The sequence below is a fragment of the Lytechinus pictus genome, chromosome 4 (assembly GCF_037042905.1).
Source record: "Lytechinus pictus isolate F3 Inbred chromosome 4, Lp3.0, whole genome shotgun sequence".
In the NCBI taxonomy this organism is placed as follows: domain Eukaryota; kingdom Metazoa; phylum Echinodermata; class Echinoidea; order Temnopleuroida; family Toxopneustidae; genus Lytechinus; species Lytechinus pictus.
The window spans coordinates 4,597,286-4,612,867 of NC_087248.1; the positions used below are offsets into that span (position 1 = coordinate 4,597,286).

At 35.2% G+C, this 15,582-nt stretch overlaps 1 protein-coding gene across 7 annotated transcripts; it reads right to left on the reverse strand.

Moving 5' to 3' along the window:
- Window positions 1–650: 650 nt before the first annotated feature.
- Window positions 651–15,230, reverse strand: LOC129259151 (vacuolar protein sorting-associated protein VTA1 homolog). 7 transcript variants are annotated; one of them, XR_010293311.1, is made up of 7 exons: window positions 15,135–15,230; window positions 14,177–14,313; window positions 13,141–13,216; window positions 12,067–12,169; window positions 11,095–11,409; window positions 3,009–4,748; window positions 651–2,647 (listed from the first exon to the last, which is right to left on the reverse strand). XR_010293311.1 is itself a non-coding variant. In XM_064098122.1 (7 exons), exons 1-6 carry the CDS (start codon window positions 15,213–15,215, stop codon window positions 10,493–10,495), a joined length of 786 nt encoding a protein of 261 aa, XP_063954192.1. In that variant the 5' UTR covers window positions 15,216–15,230; the 3' UTR covers window positions 4,663–4,748; window positions 10,452–10,492. The 7 variants fall into 7 exon arrangements, 5 of the variants coding, with proteins under 5 accessions (XP_063954191.1, XP_063954190.1, XP_063954189.1 ...); XR_010293310.1 differs by having other exon boundaries at window positions 11,095–11,412; XM_064098122.1 differs by lacking the exon at window positions 651–2,647 and adding an exon at window positions 10,452–10,560 and having other exon boundaries at window positions 4,663–4,748; window positions 11,095–11,415.
- Between the last annotated feature and the right edge of the window lie 352 nt (window positions 15,231–15,582).

Sequence of the window (15,582 nt, forward strand, 5' to 3'; positions counted from 1 at the left end):
GTTGCTCTATCACCCTTTCTCACTCCACTCTCTTTCTCAAATTATATTTATATGATTGTGGCTTCATTGGGAGGGGAGAAAAAAAATATTTCAAGGCAAGAGGGGTGTTCAAATAAGGGGTTCCCATTGATTTCTCCTTCCCCCCCCCCCCTCCTCCTTCATGCTTGCCTTTGAGAACAAGACTAAAATGTGACATTAGTAATTATAAGGTAGTACATCATCATGTAACCTGCAGACAAGACTGATTACTGGTTTGGCATGATCATTCAAACTGATACCTAGATGCCTGGCTGATAGATTCATGTATTCAGGAACCCGTTTCATTAAGGGTTACAATCAAACGCAAGTGCAAAAATCAAATGCAGGTTGATTTTTAACTAGCCGGAATCAAGAATTTGGGAATTTGCAATTCATTTCTTCAATTGCATTCAAACTCTTTATGCAATGGGCTCCTGAATCAGCCAGCTTTCCCATCTATTTCAGCTTTCACAGTGATATACTACGTTTTTGTGAAACAAGGTCCACTTCTCTGTCTGATAGTTGGTATGAGGATACAGTCATCCTCCACCTTGGAATGGTTTCGGGCATTGTTCATAAGATAACGAAACTGTAACACACACTATTAAACAGACTTCAACATCCGATTTGCATTCAAGGAAAATTGCTTCATATTTTATTTACATACATGTGTACAGTTCTCATCTCATAAGATATATTTTCAAACATTTCATGAAATGACAATGATGACATGGTTTCATCAGTTCATGGCCCCGTTTTCACAAAGATGTGATATGTTAAACTGTGGATTACATCTGCGGTCAAAGGTTCCCAAAATGTTACTGAACTTCTGGCCTCCTACTCTTACATGTATGGTACAAGAATCTACAAGTCTATATCAAATCAACTATTTCAAGATATATCTAATAACAATTATCACTCTAATATTGATAATCTGAAGGAGAACTAAAATAGTCAGTGATTTGGAGAATCACATGAAGAGCTCTTAGACAAGACCTAAATGGAGAAACTGAGCACGACAATAATGAGGAGAAGATGGAAATTTATTGGGCACACACTAAGGGGGGAACCTGCAAGCATCTGCAACACAGCATTGACCTGGGCACCAGAAGGGAAAAGGGGCATTCCCAAAACAACTTGGCTGGATGGAGGACGTGGACAGAAGCCAGAGCTGTGGCCTCTGATAGGCAAAGGTGGAGACGTTCAGTGGAGGCCTTATGTGCCACTAGTCATGTGGAGAATAGGTAACAGGTAACATTTGAAGAATAATGTGAACAGGTAACTCTGATACAAGGTATTAACCTCCTGCATTAAGCCAAAGGTAAGTAACAAAAGGGTTATGGCATAGTCTCTGGACTTTGGACCACAAGGTCCGTGGTTCATATCCTATCGCAGCATTCACTGGTGCCATATGTCTGCGCACCTATTCACTTTACACACGATTCAGGGATTTTGATGAGAAAGGCTGCATCTTGAGGACATTACACGAAATGCCTGAAATTGAATATTTTCCATTTTGAGTCAGACTTTTTGCTAAATATCTATGTATTGCAGGTGTAAAGTTTGTGGTCATTGCGTATCTTCTTTTTAGAATTGTGTATGCGCAGACAACGGGCACTTTGCAGACTTGGGGGACCTTACCATACCAGGGGGCCATTTCATAAAGCTGTTCGTAAAAGTTAAGACCGACTTTAAGAACGACTGGTGATCCTTTCTTACGCGCAAAACCATTGCTAATGAATATACCATTCGCCATAAGAAAGGGTCATCAGCCGTTCTTAAAGTCGCTCTTAACTTACGAACAGCTTTATGACACACCCACCAGGAGATATAAAACCATGGACTATGCAGGTTTCTTGCAGAATCGCATTTCGTTCGAACATGTATTTTAATAGTGCCATTTCTTTGCTGAAAAGGCACATTTTCCATTGGATGAAATAAGCTCAATTAAGTACTTGAAATCTGTATAGTTCATGGTTTGTACCCAACAACTTCTTTTGTGAATTATGGTCACATGATGCACAGTATTACACAGAATTTAGTAAATATTAATGAAGGAAGTTGGCAAAATTATTTCCAATCATGTTTTTTTACTCGCAATACACATGTATAAAAAAAAATATTGAAACAAAATCCATTCTGCCTGTCAAATAGAAAAGCTTAACAACAAAAATATTTTCTTTCAATGTATCATCATATGATTCTACAAAATATCATAGTACATAAATAGACAAATAAAAAACAATTCTTTATATAGATATGTAATATGTTACAATATGAAGTCAGATCGACATTTTTTAGATTTTTATCTAATGGTACATAACAAGACTACAGCCATAATCATGACCTAAGTAGCAAAATGATAAAAGGACTTATACTATGCTGTTACCAGTGCATTGAATCATTACTGCATTTTGGCCTGGACATTTCACTCAAAGAACAAGAAAGTACTATTTTATAAGTTATTATGCACAATGTCAAATATACCATGAAACATGCATTCATACAATATATTGAATTTCTATTGTAAATTGAACTCACCCAAGTCATCTCAAACTTTGGCCTATGTGACTAAAATCCAATTGAGAAATTTTAAATCTACATATACCCAAATTATGGTATTTCAACTCTTGAGCCCCATTTCATAAAAGAATTAATCTGAGGGGTGTTTCACACAAAGGTTTATATATGACTTAGGAGTCACATATAAATGTCAGCGCGTACATGATATGCAACGCAGATTCTCATTAATACGCCATAGTGCGCGTCCTCTTGGCATGATCTGACCAATGCAATAAAGCTTTTTATAATGCACGCAACTAGGCATTTAAGTGCGACTCTAACACCCCCCCTGATAGCAAATCTTGCTGGAATGTCAACTACCATGACAACAGTGAAAATTCTGCTTCCTGATTGGCTCTCCCAAATGAAAGTTGACATTCCAGCAAGAGTACATGTAGCTATCATAGCAACTTTTTATGAAATGGGGCCCAGAGTATAACCAAACATTGTATAAATATACTTCATTTGAGTGGAAGCTGCAAGAATCCATATTGCATAAATAACGTAAAAGGCAACAGGTTTTATGCGTCTTGTTCAAATCAACTTAAGCTTACAATTCAATTTTTCTAGCTAATTTCTTTTACCCGATTAATATCAATAAAAGGCATAATAATCCAGTTCTAAACCTCAGATATATCATTCAACAAAAAAATAAAGTACACAACTGGTGCATCTACTGTATCTTTTATAAGAGAGAAATATTGTACTACCGGTACTAACATACAATGCCTAAAATGCAACAGATGAAAAATTGCACTTTTAAGCCATTCAGCTTTGGTAACAATGTAATCACTTTAAAACATTTAAATCAGGGAGTGTGTTTCTAAAGTAATGTCTTGTTTCACAGACAAATTTGCTCTGAGCCAATCAGATGCAGGTATTTCAGTAGCTTGAAATTAATACAGACTGTTTCATGAAATGCTTCCCCTGGACTAGGAAGGACAAAGATTCCAAGAACCTTGCTAACCAATTTTCTTGATGATAGCAAGGAACTTTTTATTACACATCATCACACACTGACTTCTTTGTGTCAACCCATATAAAGCGCCTCGGAATAGATTATTTTTCATTATTGTTAGATAGATGGGGCTATTATTGCAATTGTTATTATTATAAATTTGGTGAAGGGAATTGCTGAGAGACATGACTACCACTCTAACATCATGAATTTCCTCCCAAGAGATGTCATACGGAATGAAAGCCTTGCACAAAGCTAACTAATGATATTCATCTACAATTTCAACTATAATTTGAGTAATCAAACTGGTTGAATGGATGTTTAATGTCTCATTTCTCAATTTAAGGAAACAGCTCAGAAAAAGCTGTATTTTAGATCTATGGCAATCAATGGTGGCAACTTCATATTTCTAAAAAGATTATCCTATTTCCAATAGGGAAATATCACATAGAGATTTAGCTGAGCTATCCACATAAATGTAAAAGTTTTATCGGCACCCAACAATATGATGCTTCATATTCAAGTCTCCTCACCCCCCCCCCCCCCACCATCACAACAAATCTGATGCTTCATAAAATGAAAAGTAATTTCAAATTCACCTATTCTTTACCAGTTCAAAGAATGATCTAAATGCCCTTTTTATGTTTTCTACTGCTGTATGAACTTGACATATTGAAATTAATCATTTCCCTATTGGGAAACCAGTGAGTGAGGGTCCCCGAGGGAAATAATTCATGTTAATGGGCTAAATTCATACATTACATAATATTGCTAGCTGCTAATTTACAAGCCACAATGATTGTTAAGACGACCTACCTTCTGTGTTTATAATTGAAGAGGTAATAAATAACATTCTGGTAGTAAGGATTAATCAAAACTATTACAATGGCAACTATGTGATCTTCTTTCCAATATGCCATTTTTGCAGTACACAAAGGAGCTGCCTGTTTCATCATATGTGAATGATCCTTAGTTATGTCGCAATTTATATCCTACTCCTACAAGAGTTGATCCATTCACAACAAATTCAATGCTTCATAGAATGCCATGTACACGTCCATCTCTTATTCTTTACCAGTCTGAAGTAATCTCAATGCCTTTTCCAAGTTCTCTATTGCTGTGATAACGTCGTCGTACTGGAGGGCACTGACGGCAAATTTACAGAATTTCTGGGCCTTATCCGAGACTGCAGGTGACACCTCACATGCATCTGCCAAGAATTTAAAGGAAAGAAGAGAGTCAGTTAAGAGTGGAGAGTGATAATTTAAACATCTAAAATAATTAATTTAAAGATTGAGATTTTTGTAGAACAGTGGTCTGGCAACCCGAGTTTAAGCCTTGTGCAAGTAAGTGCCCTTTGGTAAGGCAATTATTCTCATTGCTCATGTGGTGCTTCATAAAGGAGTATATATTATCATTATTATTATACAATACACACATAATTTGACGTATAACTGGGACCTTTCTTGTGCCATACTTCAAAAATGCACAAAATCATCATACAAAACTACACTGAATGACTTGGAATCCAATCTTTTTAAATTAAATTCATTGTTTGTGAATGCAAAGGATGTTGTAAGTCAAGATATTATGAGAATTGCAGAAACTTCACTCCCAAATTGGTGCAAGGCACAAATGGGGGTTTAAATTTAGACTATAGATTGTATTTCAAATTCCCATGTTATGGCTAGGTTTGGTTCATTTGGCATAGGCACTTGGATGGTTCCAAGATTTCTGATACAGAATGCATGTTTGGTAAAATGCGCTAAATTAGTTCTTGTTGTCATGTTTTTGTTCATGGACTAATGCAAGAGTGAAGGCTATTTACTTAAATGTGGATAGTTCTTTTTCTTAACCACGACCACAAGCGCATATCTAGTATATTTTACCAGATGCAGAAGTTGGGTTTGGAAGAGACTTAAGATCAGATGCCAAAGGCTAAGAGAGTACGTTGGTATGGGTATGTGTTGAGGAGGATCATGTTTTGAGAAGGGCACTTCAGCAGACCTGCCAACCTCTGGGAATGAAAAATTGTATAATACGCACGCCTGTAATGCGGAAAAAATGGAGTTATTGGTCAAGCAAGAAAAGTGGAAGGTGGCGATGAAAACAAGTCACTGTGATCTTGACCTTTGACCTTTTGATCTCAAAATCAATAGGCTTCCTGCGATCCATGCTAGTATCATACACACCAAATTATATGAGCCTAGGTTAAGTTAACGCGTTTACAAGGACTTCAGAAGGGTAAGACAAAAACAGGTCAGTGACCTTTGACCTTTTGACCTCAAAATCAATAGGCTTCCTGGGATCAATGCTTGTATCATACACACCAAATTATATGAGGCTAGGTTGAGTTCAACTGAAGTAATCACGTTTAGAAGGACTGCAGAAGGGTAAGATGAAAATATGTCAGTGTGACCTTGACCTCTGACCTTTTGACCTCAAAATCAATAAGCTTCCTGGGATCCATGCTAGTATCATACCCACCAAATTATATGAGCCTAGGTTAAGTCAAACTGAAGTTATCACATTTACAAGGAAAAGTTAACGGGCGGACGGACAGACAGACACTGAGCGTGATACCATAATACCTCCCATCTACGACGGGCGTATAAAAATAAATATTAACAGAGAAAAAAAAACTTAATATGAACTTGAACAAGGTAGTTTCTACACACCAGTCATACAAACCATGCAAATTATCATAACAATACATCACCCCCAACAAACACCAGCAATCATATGAGGAAAGGGGAATGAATGCATTATTGCCCCTAATAATATGATTTTGTACAATAACTTTGTGCATTTTTTAAGTCTGTCTTATGATTAATTAGAGGATTTATCTCGGCAACTTTCAAGCTACTACATGAAATTGACCTTGCACATGGCATGTTTAACTGGATGTGATATTCTCACCTGATGTACTTGCACTTTTTTTTTTTTTTTTTTTTTTTTTTGAAACGTTTTTATTGAGTATAACCATCTCATACACATATTACAAAACGAGTTTAATAACCATATAAAATAACAATGTACAGTATGGATAGGTTACATTTTGATAAAAAAAATACATACAAAACAAAAACAACAAAGGGAAAAGAAAAGAAACATAGAGAAGCAATACAGGTCTGTTCGTCTACATTACCCAAAATCTAATAAACTCCATTTTTTTAAAAATCTATACATAGTAGAGTCCCTATAAGCAATACACTTTTCTGTTTGGTACACTTGTTTTAATTTACTGGTAAACAAGTCAAAACAAGGAAGGATATTAATATATCTACACAGATATAAAGTTTTCTTTGCTACAATAAGGCAATGATTCAATAACACATCTTGCTTGTTTTTAATTCCGAATAAAATCTCTTCATCCTTTACTTGGATAATTTGTTTTTTAAATTTAGTATGCCACCATCTTAGAAATTCATTCCAAAAATCTCGAGTATGCGAACATTCTACCAACAGGTGTTCAATTGTTTCCTGTTCTTGTTTACAAAAAGAACACATCTCATTATCTACAACTTTCATTTTCTTTAACTTTACATTTACTAGTAAGCATCTTGTATTTATTTTATATTGAAATATTCTTGTTCTTGTATCTGGAATAACTTTAAAAGGCAACTCGTAAATAAAACTAAAATCATCTTCACTTATATCATACCTTGATCTCCAATATATTTCAGAAGTAGGGGTTTGGTATTTATCTTCTTTTAATATCATATTTATGATCTTGGTTGACAATTTTGATATAAATATTTTTTTATTACCAAAAACTATACAAATATCTAACTTTTTTAACAGATGTCGCCTCTCGAAACAACGAGCTTTAACTGTCTGTGGAATAGCAGAAACAATTGAACGCCAAAGAAGATAGTTTTTAAAGCCAATTTGTTGCCACTTTATAAAAGGGATTAATTGACCATTTTCATCAAATAAATCTTGTATAAACCAAACACCAATATTGAACAATTCCTTCACAAAACAACTGACACCTGCTATTTTTATTTGTCTATTATTCCAAATAATACTTTCATGAGAAAATGCATCATGGTTACTCAGATCTCTTAACTCAAAATAGGCATATAAGACCTCTTTATAAAAAGAGGGTACAAATCTTAGTTTTAAACAATCTTTTTTATCAAAATTACAATAGAGTAAAAAGTGACCACCATATTTTCTTATAAAATGATTAAAATATATCTTCCATGAAGAAAGTCCTTCATCAAAAAATCTTACTATCCATTTTATTTTGAGTGCCTTAACCATTGAACGAATATCGATCATATTCAGTCCCCCTTTAGAATAAGGGGCAATCAGTGTTGACTTTTTTATATAGTTCTTTTTTCCATTCCATAAAAAGACATGTATAATTTTCTCAAGTTCTTCCACCACATGTTCAGGGACAGACAAAACTGAGGCACAAAATATGAACTTTGACAATGCAAAAGTTTTTAAGATTTGTATCTTTCCAACAGAGTAAGATTACGTTTTCGCCAAATATTTAGCAATACCTTTACATCCTTGATACATCTATCAAAATTAAGCTTTAAAGCTAAATCAGTATCATAAGAAAAAAATATTCCAAGACCCTTAATTGGGTTTTCTGGCCACTCAATATCAAAATATTTATCTTGAGATTCTCTAAACGAGCCCAACCACATGGCTTTACACTTATCTCTGTTTGTTTTCAAACCAGAAAAAGAGGAAAATTTATCTATAACTGAAAAAGCTTTCTCTGCAGACTTTTTGTCCGCTAAAATCAATGTCGTGTCATCGGCATATTGGGCAAGTTTAATCATATTTTCATTTTTAAGAATACCTTTAATATCATCCCTTTGCCTTATCTCACATGCGAAAGATTCAATACAAAGTATGAACAAATACGGGGACAAGGGGTCTCCCTGTCTAACCCCTCTATTTAAATCAAAATATCCTGATGAATGTCCATTACTACATATGCAGCTACTGATATTTGTATAAAAGGACTGAATGTACTTTATAAATTTCTGACTAAATCCAAATTTGCCAAGGGTAGAGAAAATAAAATTCCATTCTAAAGAGTCAAAGGCTTTTTGATAATCTAAAAATAAAAGCAAACCTGGGATATCATTTTCTTTTGTGTAGAACATAGTATCTATGATAGTTCGAATCGATTCACCTATGTATCGATCTTTCATAAAACCTGTCTGGCATGGATGTATCAATCTAGGTAAAACTTTGCATAGTCCACTCGTCATCCCCGACCATTTGCCAAACAGCAAAAGGTAGGGGATGGGACTAGAGGTATGTGAGGCGTACTCATAGACAAAATTTGTGATAAAAAATGTAAAAGTAAGAGAGTTTGACTTACCAGTCTTTCCCCCCGAACCAAACGTTGATCTTCCTTCCGTTGTTGCTGGAATTTATCTTGGACTCAACGATATCTTGTCAATTATTCGAGGACTCTTCGGTAAATCGTCAGAATGTATGATGAAATTTGTCATGATCCTCAGCAGCGCATAGACTTCTACGTAGAGGATGTAACGCGCCCTCTTGTGCTCAATTAAAGAAAGCTAACGGAAAGCGACCACACCACTGTCCTCTACAAAGCTGTATAAAAATGCTTCTCACCACAGATACCTGTTTCCGGTGATGCTTCTATTTCGGAAATCCAAGATCCAGCGATAGTAGTCTCTTTCTCCCCTGACACACAATATTTTATTTTTATTATTTTATACATCAGAATAATTTTAGCGCCATCAGCTTAGTTTATTCTATAATGAACTGTATCTTGTCGTATGCTAAAAGGAAATATGATGCCTTTTTTTTTGGGGGGGGGGGGGGGTTATTGCTTCTTTTCTCGATCCCCGATGCCTCTCTTATATTGAGTACTATCATTGTAAGGGTTAATTATTAATATTATTATTTTGGTTTTCTATTATTTTTCATATTATTATGGAATATTCATCATCATATCACTTTTGTAAGCCAACATTTTGTACCATCCTGAAATTAATATGGGTAAAGGCTGAAATGTGAAAAGAATGGAAGGGGCAAGAAACTCAAGACAAAGTGATAAAACAGAACATAATTACGTTCCAATTCTTTTTAATGAGTTTCTTTTATTTATCCAGGATGGGGAGCACATCAGGCTCGTGCCCACCCCCTCGAAAGCCATAGAACACATTTATTTTGTATCCATTTTGTTTGATAATTTGTACTGTTAATTTCATTTGATTGTAATCCTTTATGTTTGGATTTGAAATCAATTAAATTAACTTGAAACTTTCCCGCCCTCCCCTTGAAAATTGTGATCTACCCCTAAATAGGCCTTTGTGGTAAGTGATTTTTTATTTTATTTATTTCTTAATGAAAATCCTTTAGGTTAGGATTTTAAATCAATGAAAACAAACTTGAAACTTCATACTGTATAGCGAGGAGCTGTTATCATAATAAATAAATAACTAAATCAAATAAATCAAAATCAAATCATAATTGTGAAATTATTCGTTACATAAATCTCCTTCACGGGGGGGGGGGGGGGGAGCTTGTTATTTTTTTCTGTAAAAGAAACCACCCCCTCCCCCTTTGGAAAATCCTGGATTCTCCCCTGATTAGACCCACAGTAAAGTTTGTTATTCTGAATTTCTGTTACATAATAATTTGGAAATTAATGCCTAACTTTGTGAAAAGTATTTCTATCGTCAGGTTCATTAATTAGAAAAGAATAAGGGGCTTTTTCATCAAGAGTCCCATAACAGAAAATTAACAAAATCGAAACAACTGAATTTCTCCTTAATTTTTTTTTATTTCATACAAAAATGTCTTATTTCATTCCACTTTCACAACTACTAATATCACTTTTGACTTTGTATAAACATGAAACAAAATTGCAAATTTGTCTTGATTGAGGCTATCAAGACTTCCTTACCAGAATTCATTACAAGCAAAGTTTCGTCGAAACATCAATGGTCAGTGGTCCAAACGGGTTGATGAGCCTCTATGGTTTCGTGAGTTCTTTTTTCTTTTTCGATTTGTCACTGTCGAACACAATAGACGTAATGGAGGCAGTTGGATGAGGTTCACGTTGAGAAATCGGTGAGTTTTTATTCATTTTTTATATCATATTTATTAATTTAAAGTCATATCTGTCAAAATAACAGTTTACATCAACGGATCAGTTCAAGTATGAACTGATTCGCGATGCTTTGGGCAACAGATGGGGGGAAAATGACCAATGTATATTTTAACAATAGAGAGGTATACAGCCGAGAACGAGGTTATATTATAAATATAACCTCGTTCGTAGGATGAGTGGCATAGTCTAGTAGCAAAGACTTTGGATAAAATTTTAATATCTGCATTAAGTAGTGAGATCGGTCTCCAGTTTTCTAGATATGAGGAAAGGGGAATGAATGCATTATTGCCCCTAATAATATGATTTTGTACAATAACTTTGTGCATTTTTTAAGTCTGTCTTATGATTAATTAGAGGATTTATCTCGGCAACTTTCAAGCTACTACATGAAATTGACCTTGCACATGGCATGTTTAACTGGATGTGATATTCTCACCTGATGTACTTGCACTTGGTCCTGGCATGCCAGCCTGGTATCCACCCCCCTGGTCTGGGGTTGATGGGGGTGCGTGTTGACCTGGGGGTACCCCTGGTGGTAGCTGGTTGACTGATGGTGGTTGGGCTGGAGGGTAAGCAGCAGCGGCACCACCGGTAGGTGGAGGGTAAGCTCCAGGTGGATATGCCCCTGCTGGTGGGTAGCCTGGCTGCTGTGGGGCTGGAGGACCCGGTGGGTAGCCTGGCTGCTGTGGGGCTGGAGCTGGAGGGCCTGGTTGGAGACTTGGAGGAGGGAAGAATGCACCTCCTTCTGCTCCTTCTGCTTGAAAGTGAAAATAGAATCACATCATTAAAAATGTGATGAGTGAGATCTAAGGAATCAAAAGATACATACAAATTGTATGGGCCCTTGACATTCCACATTTAATGCATGACTATTCTCTCAGCTCATTCACAAAACACTTATAGACTAAATATGGTTAAAACAGCATTCAACAAAATTAATCTGAGTTGAATAGACTTAGGTGAACCAAGCTGAAAAGACTTAATGCAAACCGAGTTAAATAGACTAAGAGTGAATCTAGTTGAATAGATTTAGTATTAACCGAGTTGAACAGACTAAGAGTGAATGGAGTTGAATAGATTTAGTATAAACTGAGTTGAATAGACTAAGAGTGAACAGAATCCAATAAACTAAGTATGAACAGAGTTAAATAGACTAAGAGTGAACAGAGTCGGAATGAGCAGAGTTGAATAGACTAAGAATTAACAGAGTTGAATAGATTTAGTATGAACCTAGTTGAATAGACTAAGAGTGAACAGAGTTGAATAAACAAAGAGTGAACAGAGTCACATAAACAAAGAGTTTACAGAGTTGAATAGATTTAGTATGAACCCAGTTGAATATATTTAGTATGAACCAAGTTGAATAGACTAAAAGTGAATGAAGTTGAATAGATAAACTGATACATACCTTCTTGTCCTCCTGCTGGTCCAGGGATCGGAGTCTCTCCTTTCTTTAGACATCCATGAATGTAAACTACCTTCCACTTTGCATATTTTCTAGCCTGTGCAATCTGAAGATTTCAGTGATAAATATAGTATTTGCAATTACTCATGTTCATGATTAACAATAAAATATTTCACTCACTTAAGAAAAAGAATATTGCTAAATTTACTTATCATTTTTACAAATGCTGTAATAAAAGGCAGTTAACAGATAAGAATCCATTGGCCAGCCTTTCGAAAACCGAAGCATGCAATTTCCAATGAAACTATACAAGTCAAATTGCGATTAAGTTATCTTTGCTGCACTGATATTTTATGTTCCAGTCATGCTCAGGTCTCACACTGAAAAGCCTTCATTATCAGTGTTGCTTTCTAAATATTCATCCTCAGGGAAATGAGGTCAAAGACCAATCAAGGAGAAAAAAAATCATCAAAAGGAGAAGAAAAAAAATCAAAAAATATTTCCATCTATATGCATTAATGTATTAGGGTATAAATTTGCCCTTTGAATAATAATTACCACAAGCCAGGCAGCAACATGATAGTTGATGTGGGGGCATGACAACCAAAGTATCATATATTTTTTTGTGCAAATCAAATAATAATAATAGATATTTATATAGTGCCATCTATCTAGAAATAATCTGTTCCAAGGTGCACTGTTATCATTATCATTATTGCCCTGCCTTTCAGCGCTCAGTGCATTCAAGGAATTAATCCTGCTGGGTACCTATTCACCTCACCTGGGTTGAGTGCAGCACAATGTGGATCAATTTCTTGCTGAAGGAAATTCCCCCATTCCTGGGATTTGAACCCATGACCCAAAGTCTGAAGAGGCAGAGACTAATCCACTGGACCACAACGCTCCACAAATACATGTTGATGTACCATTGATGATAAAATTCTAGCATCTATGGTCACTTTGGGGAAACCTTAATTTTTATTGACTCCTTTAATAAGTGATTGAGCAATTGATGCAGAGCTACCACTCTTGTCATAAAAAGGATCAACAATGAAAGACTTGATGGTTACAGCTTACCTCTTCAGTTAACGGTCCAAACGACTGCATAACATCAAAAAGAACGCTTGCTGTATGGAAGGATTTTACAACACGCCTGCAGGAAAAAAAACCAGCACCACTCAAATATTGCAGCATTGAGAGTTTCACAATTAATGAGTAGAAAAATGTTTGTAGACTGATATTTTAAATCAATGTCTTAAAAAGTTTTTTTTTTTTTCCTTTTTAATTTCATCGAACAATTTTTCCATGATTAAAGAAGCTTTGACCATGGAAAAATTATTCGATGAAATTAAAAAGGAAAAAAATAATAACTTTTTAAGACATTGATTTAAAATATCAGTCTACAATCTTTTATGGAAGAAAAAATTAAAAGTGATCTTTTCACTCCTTGAAATCATAGGGGTAGGGTAGTATTACATGTATAATGGTGAATAGATCACACTGAATGTAGTATCATCTTATTCGGTATGAATAAAATGTATTCAATTCAATGTTCTCTTTATTTGCATAAAAACATGCACAAGTACTGTATATACAAATATAAAAACAATATTTTGCAGTTTATATTCAATATAATACTGGTGATTCCATGCTAAAAAAATCAGTCATCATCACAACACTTTTCAACTTGCTGTCCAAACAAAAGGAACTTCAATTTGTTTTGTGGTAATAATAAAGTACCGTACTACTGGGTAGTCATTAAAAAAAATATGTCGTCCATGGGTGAATTAGAGATGAAAATGTTGCGTGTCGTACATGACTTTACTGAGTCCTGTACAACACAAATTTTAACCCATAATCAAATATTTTTTGTTGGTTATCCTTTTTTCACATGACTACCCAGTACAACTTTATCATTGACAAAAAATAAAATTTTATTGCTCTTGAGAATTCAGCTAAGAGACTAAAAATTGTTGTTGAAATGTCCCGTACAACACGTATGGACTCACCAATACTTAGAGATAAAGTTTGTGAATGTGGAAAATGAATGAAGCAAATCAATCAATCCATAGTATTTCAAAAATATAAGCAGTAAAATAGCAAAACCCCTTACTTATTGAAGACTGCTTTTCTATCTTCAGTGTCGGCATACCCAAATAACTTCAAAGCATATTCCTCGATGTGAGCCGACGCAACAATATCACTCGACAGTACTTCAGGTTGAGAAGAGGCCACTAACTCTTTCTTTTTCTATGTATTTGCAAAAAATATGAATAAATTAGAGAATAACTAGAGTTAAGTGAAATTTAATTAATAAATGCAAGTAGGATTTGAGCCTCACAAGCATTATAATCTTATCTATTTTGGCTCCCCATTTGGTCTGAATTAGTCTACTGACTTTGAAACAGAGGGTCGTGGGCTCGAATCCCAGCCATGGCGTAATTTCCTTTAGCAAGAAATTCATCCACATTGTGCTGCACTCAACCCAGGCGAGGTGAATGGGTACTTGGCAGGAATTTATTCCTTGAAATGCCACCGCGTTGTAAAAGGCTGCAGGGCTAAGGCAAGGGTAATGATATCAAAGTCCTTTGGAAGCGCATAGGGACGTTATGACATAATGTGATATGGGCTATACAAGAACTGCGTTATTATTATTATTATTTTAATTTAGGAGACCTACAATGTTACAGCATTGATGTACTATTACTGTACATCATATGTATTACAAAGTTCTGCCCATTAGCCACAAATGAAATAATTCACTTAAATTACAGCATTTAACTTCATCAAACAGAGATTTTCATGAAGATTCAATTAGGTCAATTAGGCCTTGAACATTGTTTTGAAGTTTGCCTTTGACTGAGACAAGTGCATGAAGTTGTTTTCTAGTTGTCATATAATATGTATTTACATGCACAGTTTTATCTTATGTCATACCTTTTTAAATGAGGAGAATAAAGACAAATAATATATTTAACCATCCAAAAAGAAAATCTTTAAAAAAATATGTAATTCTACTTGAGTTTTTTATCAATACTTATTTCAATCCAAACCATGGGAAACACACATACAATTTCTAGATGATCCATCAGGGCAAACTGAAATTGTGTTACTTCGGGAGACCGGTCTTTCACCTTCACTGATTCTTCCATGGCATAGCGACGACCTGAATAAAACAAAGAGACAGAGAGACACAACAATTGAATCCCAAGACAGAATAACGAGTTTGCCCTCAGAACATGGTTGTCTAGTAATGAGATGAAAAGCAGGAACCGCAAACTACAGGGAATGGCAGCAGATATTGCAGGGTTTGCTTGCTCCAACCAAAAGTGCAGAAATTTTGTGTCATCAATTTGAAAGGAATTATCAATTTCATACTTCAAACTAATTCGCTACTCTATACTATGCCCGAATGCATACTTGCTGCCAGAAATATACTAGTCCTATAGCTGAGGCAGGGAAAAAAGGGTAGAGGAAGGGTGTGGGGAAAAACAAAGGGGAGGGGCAATGTGGTCTTTT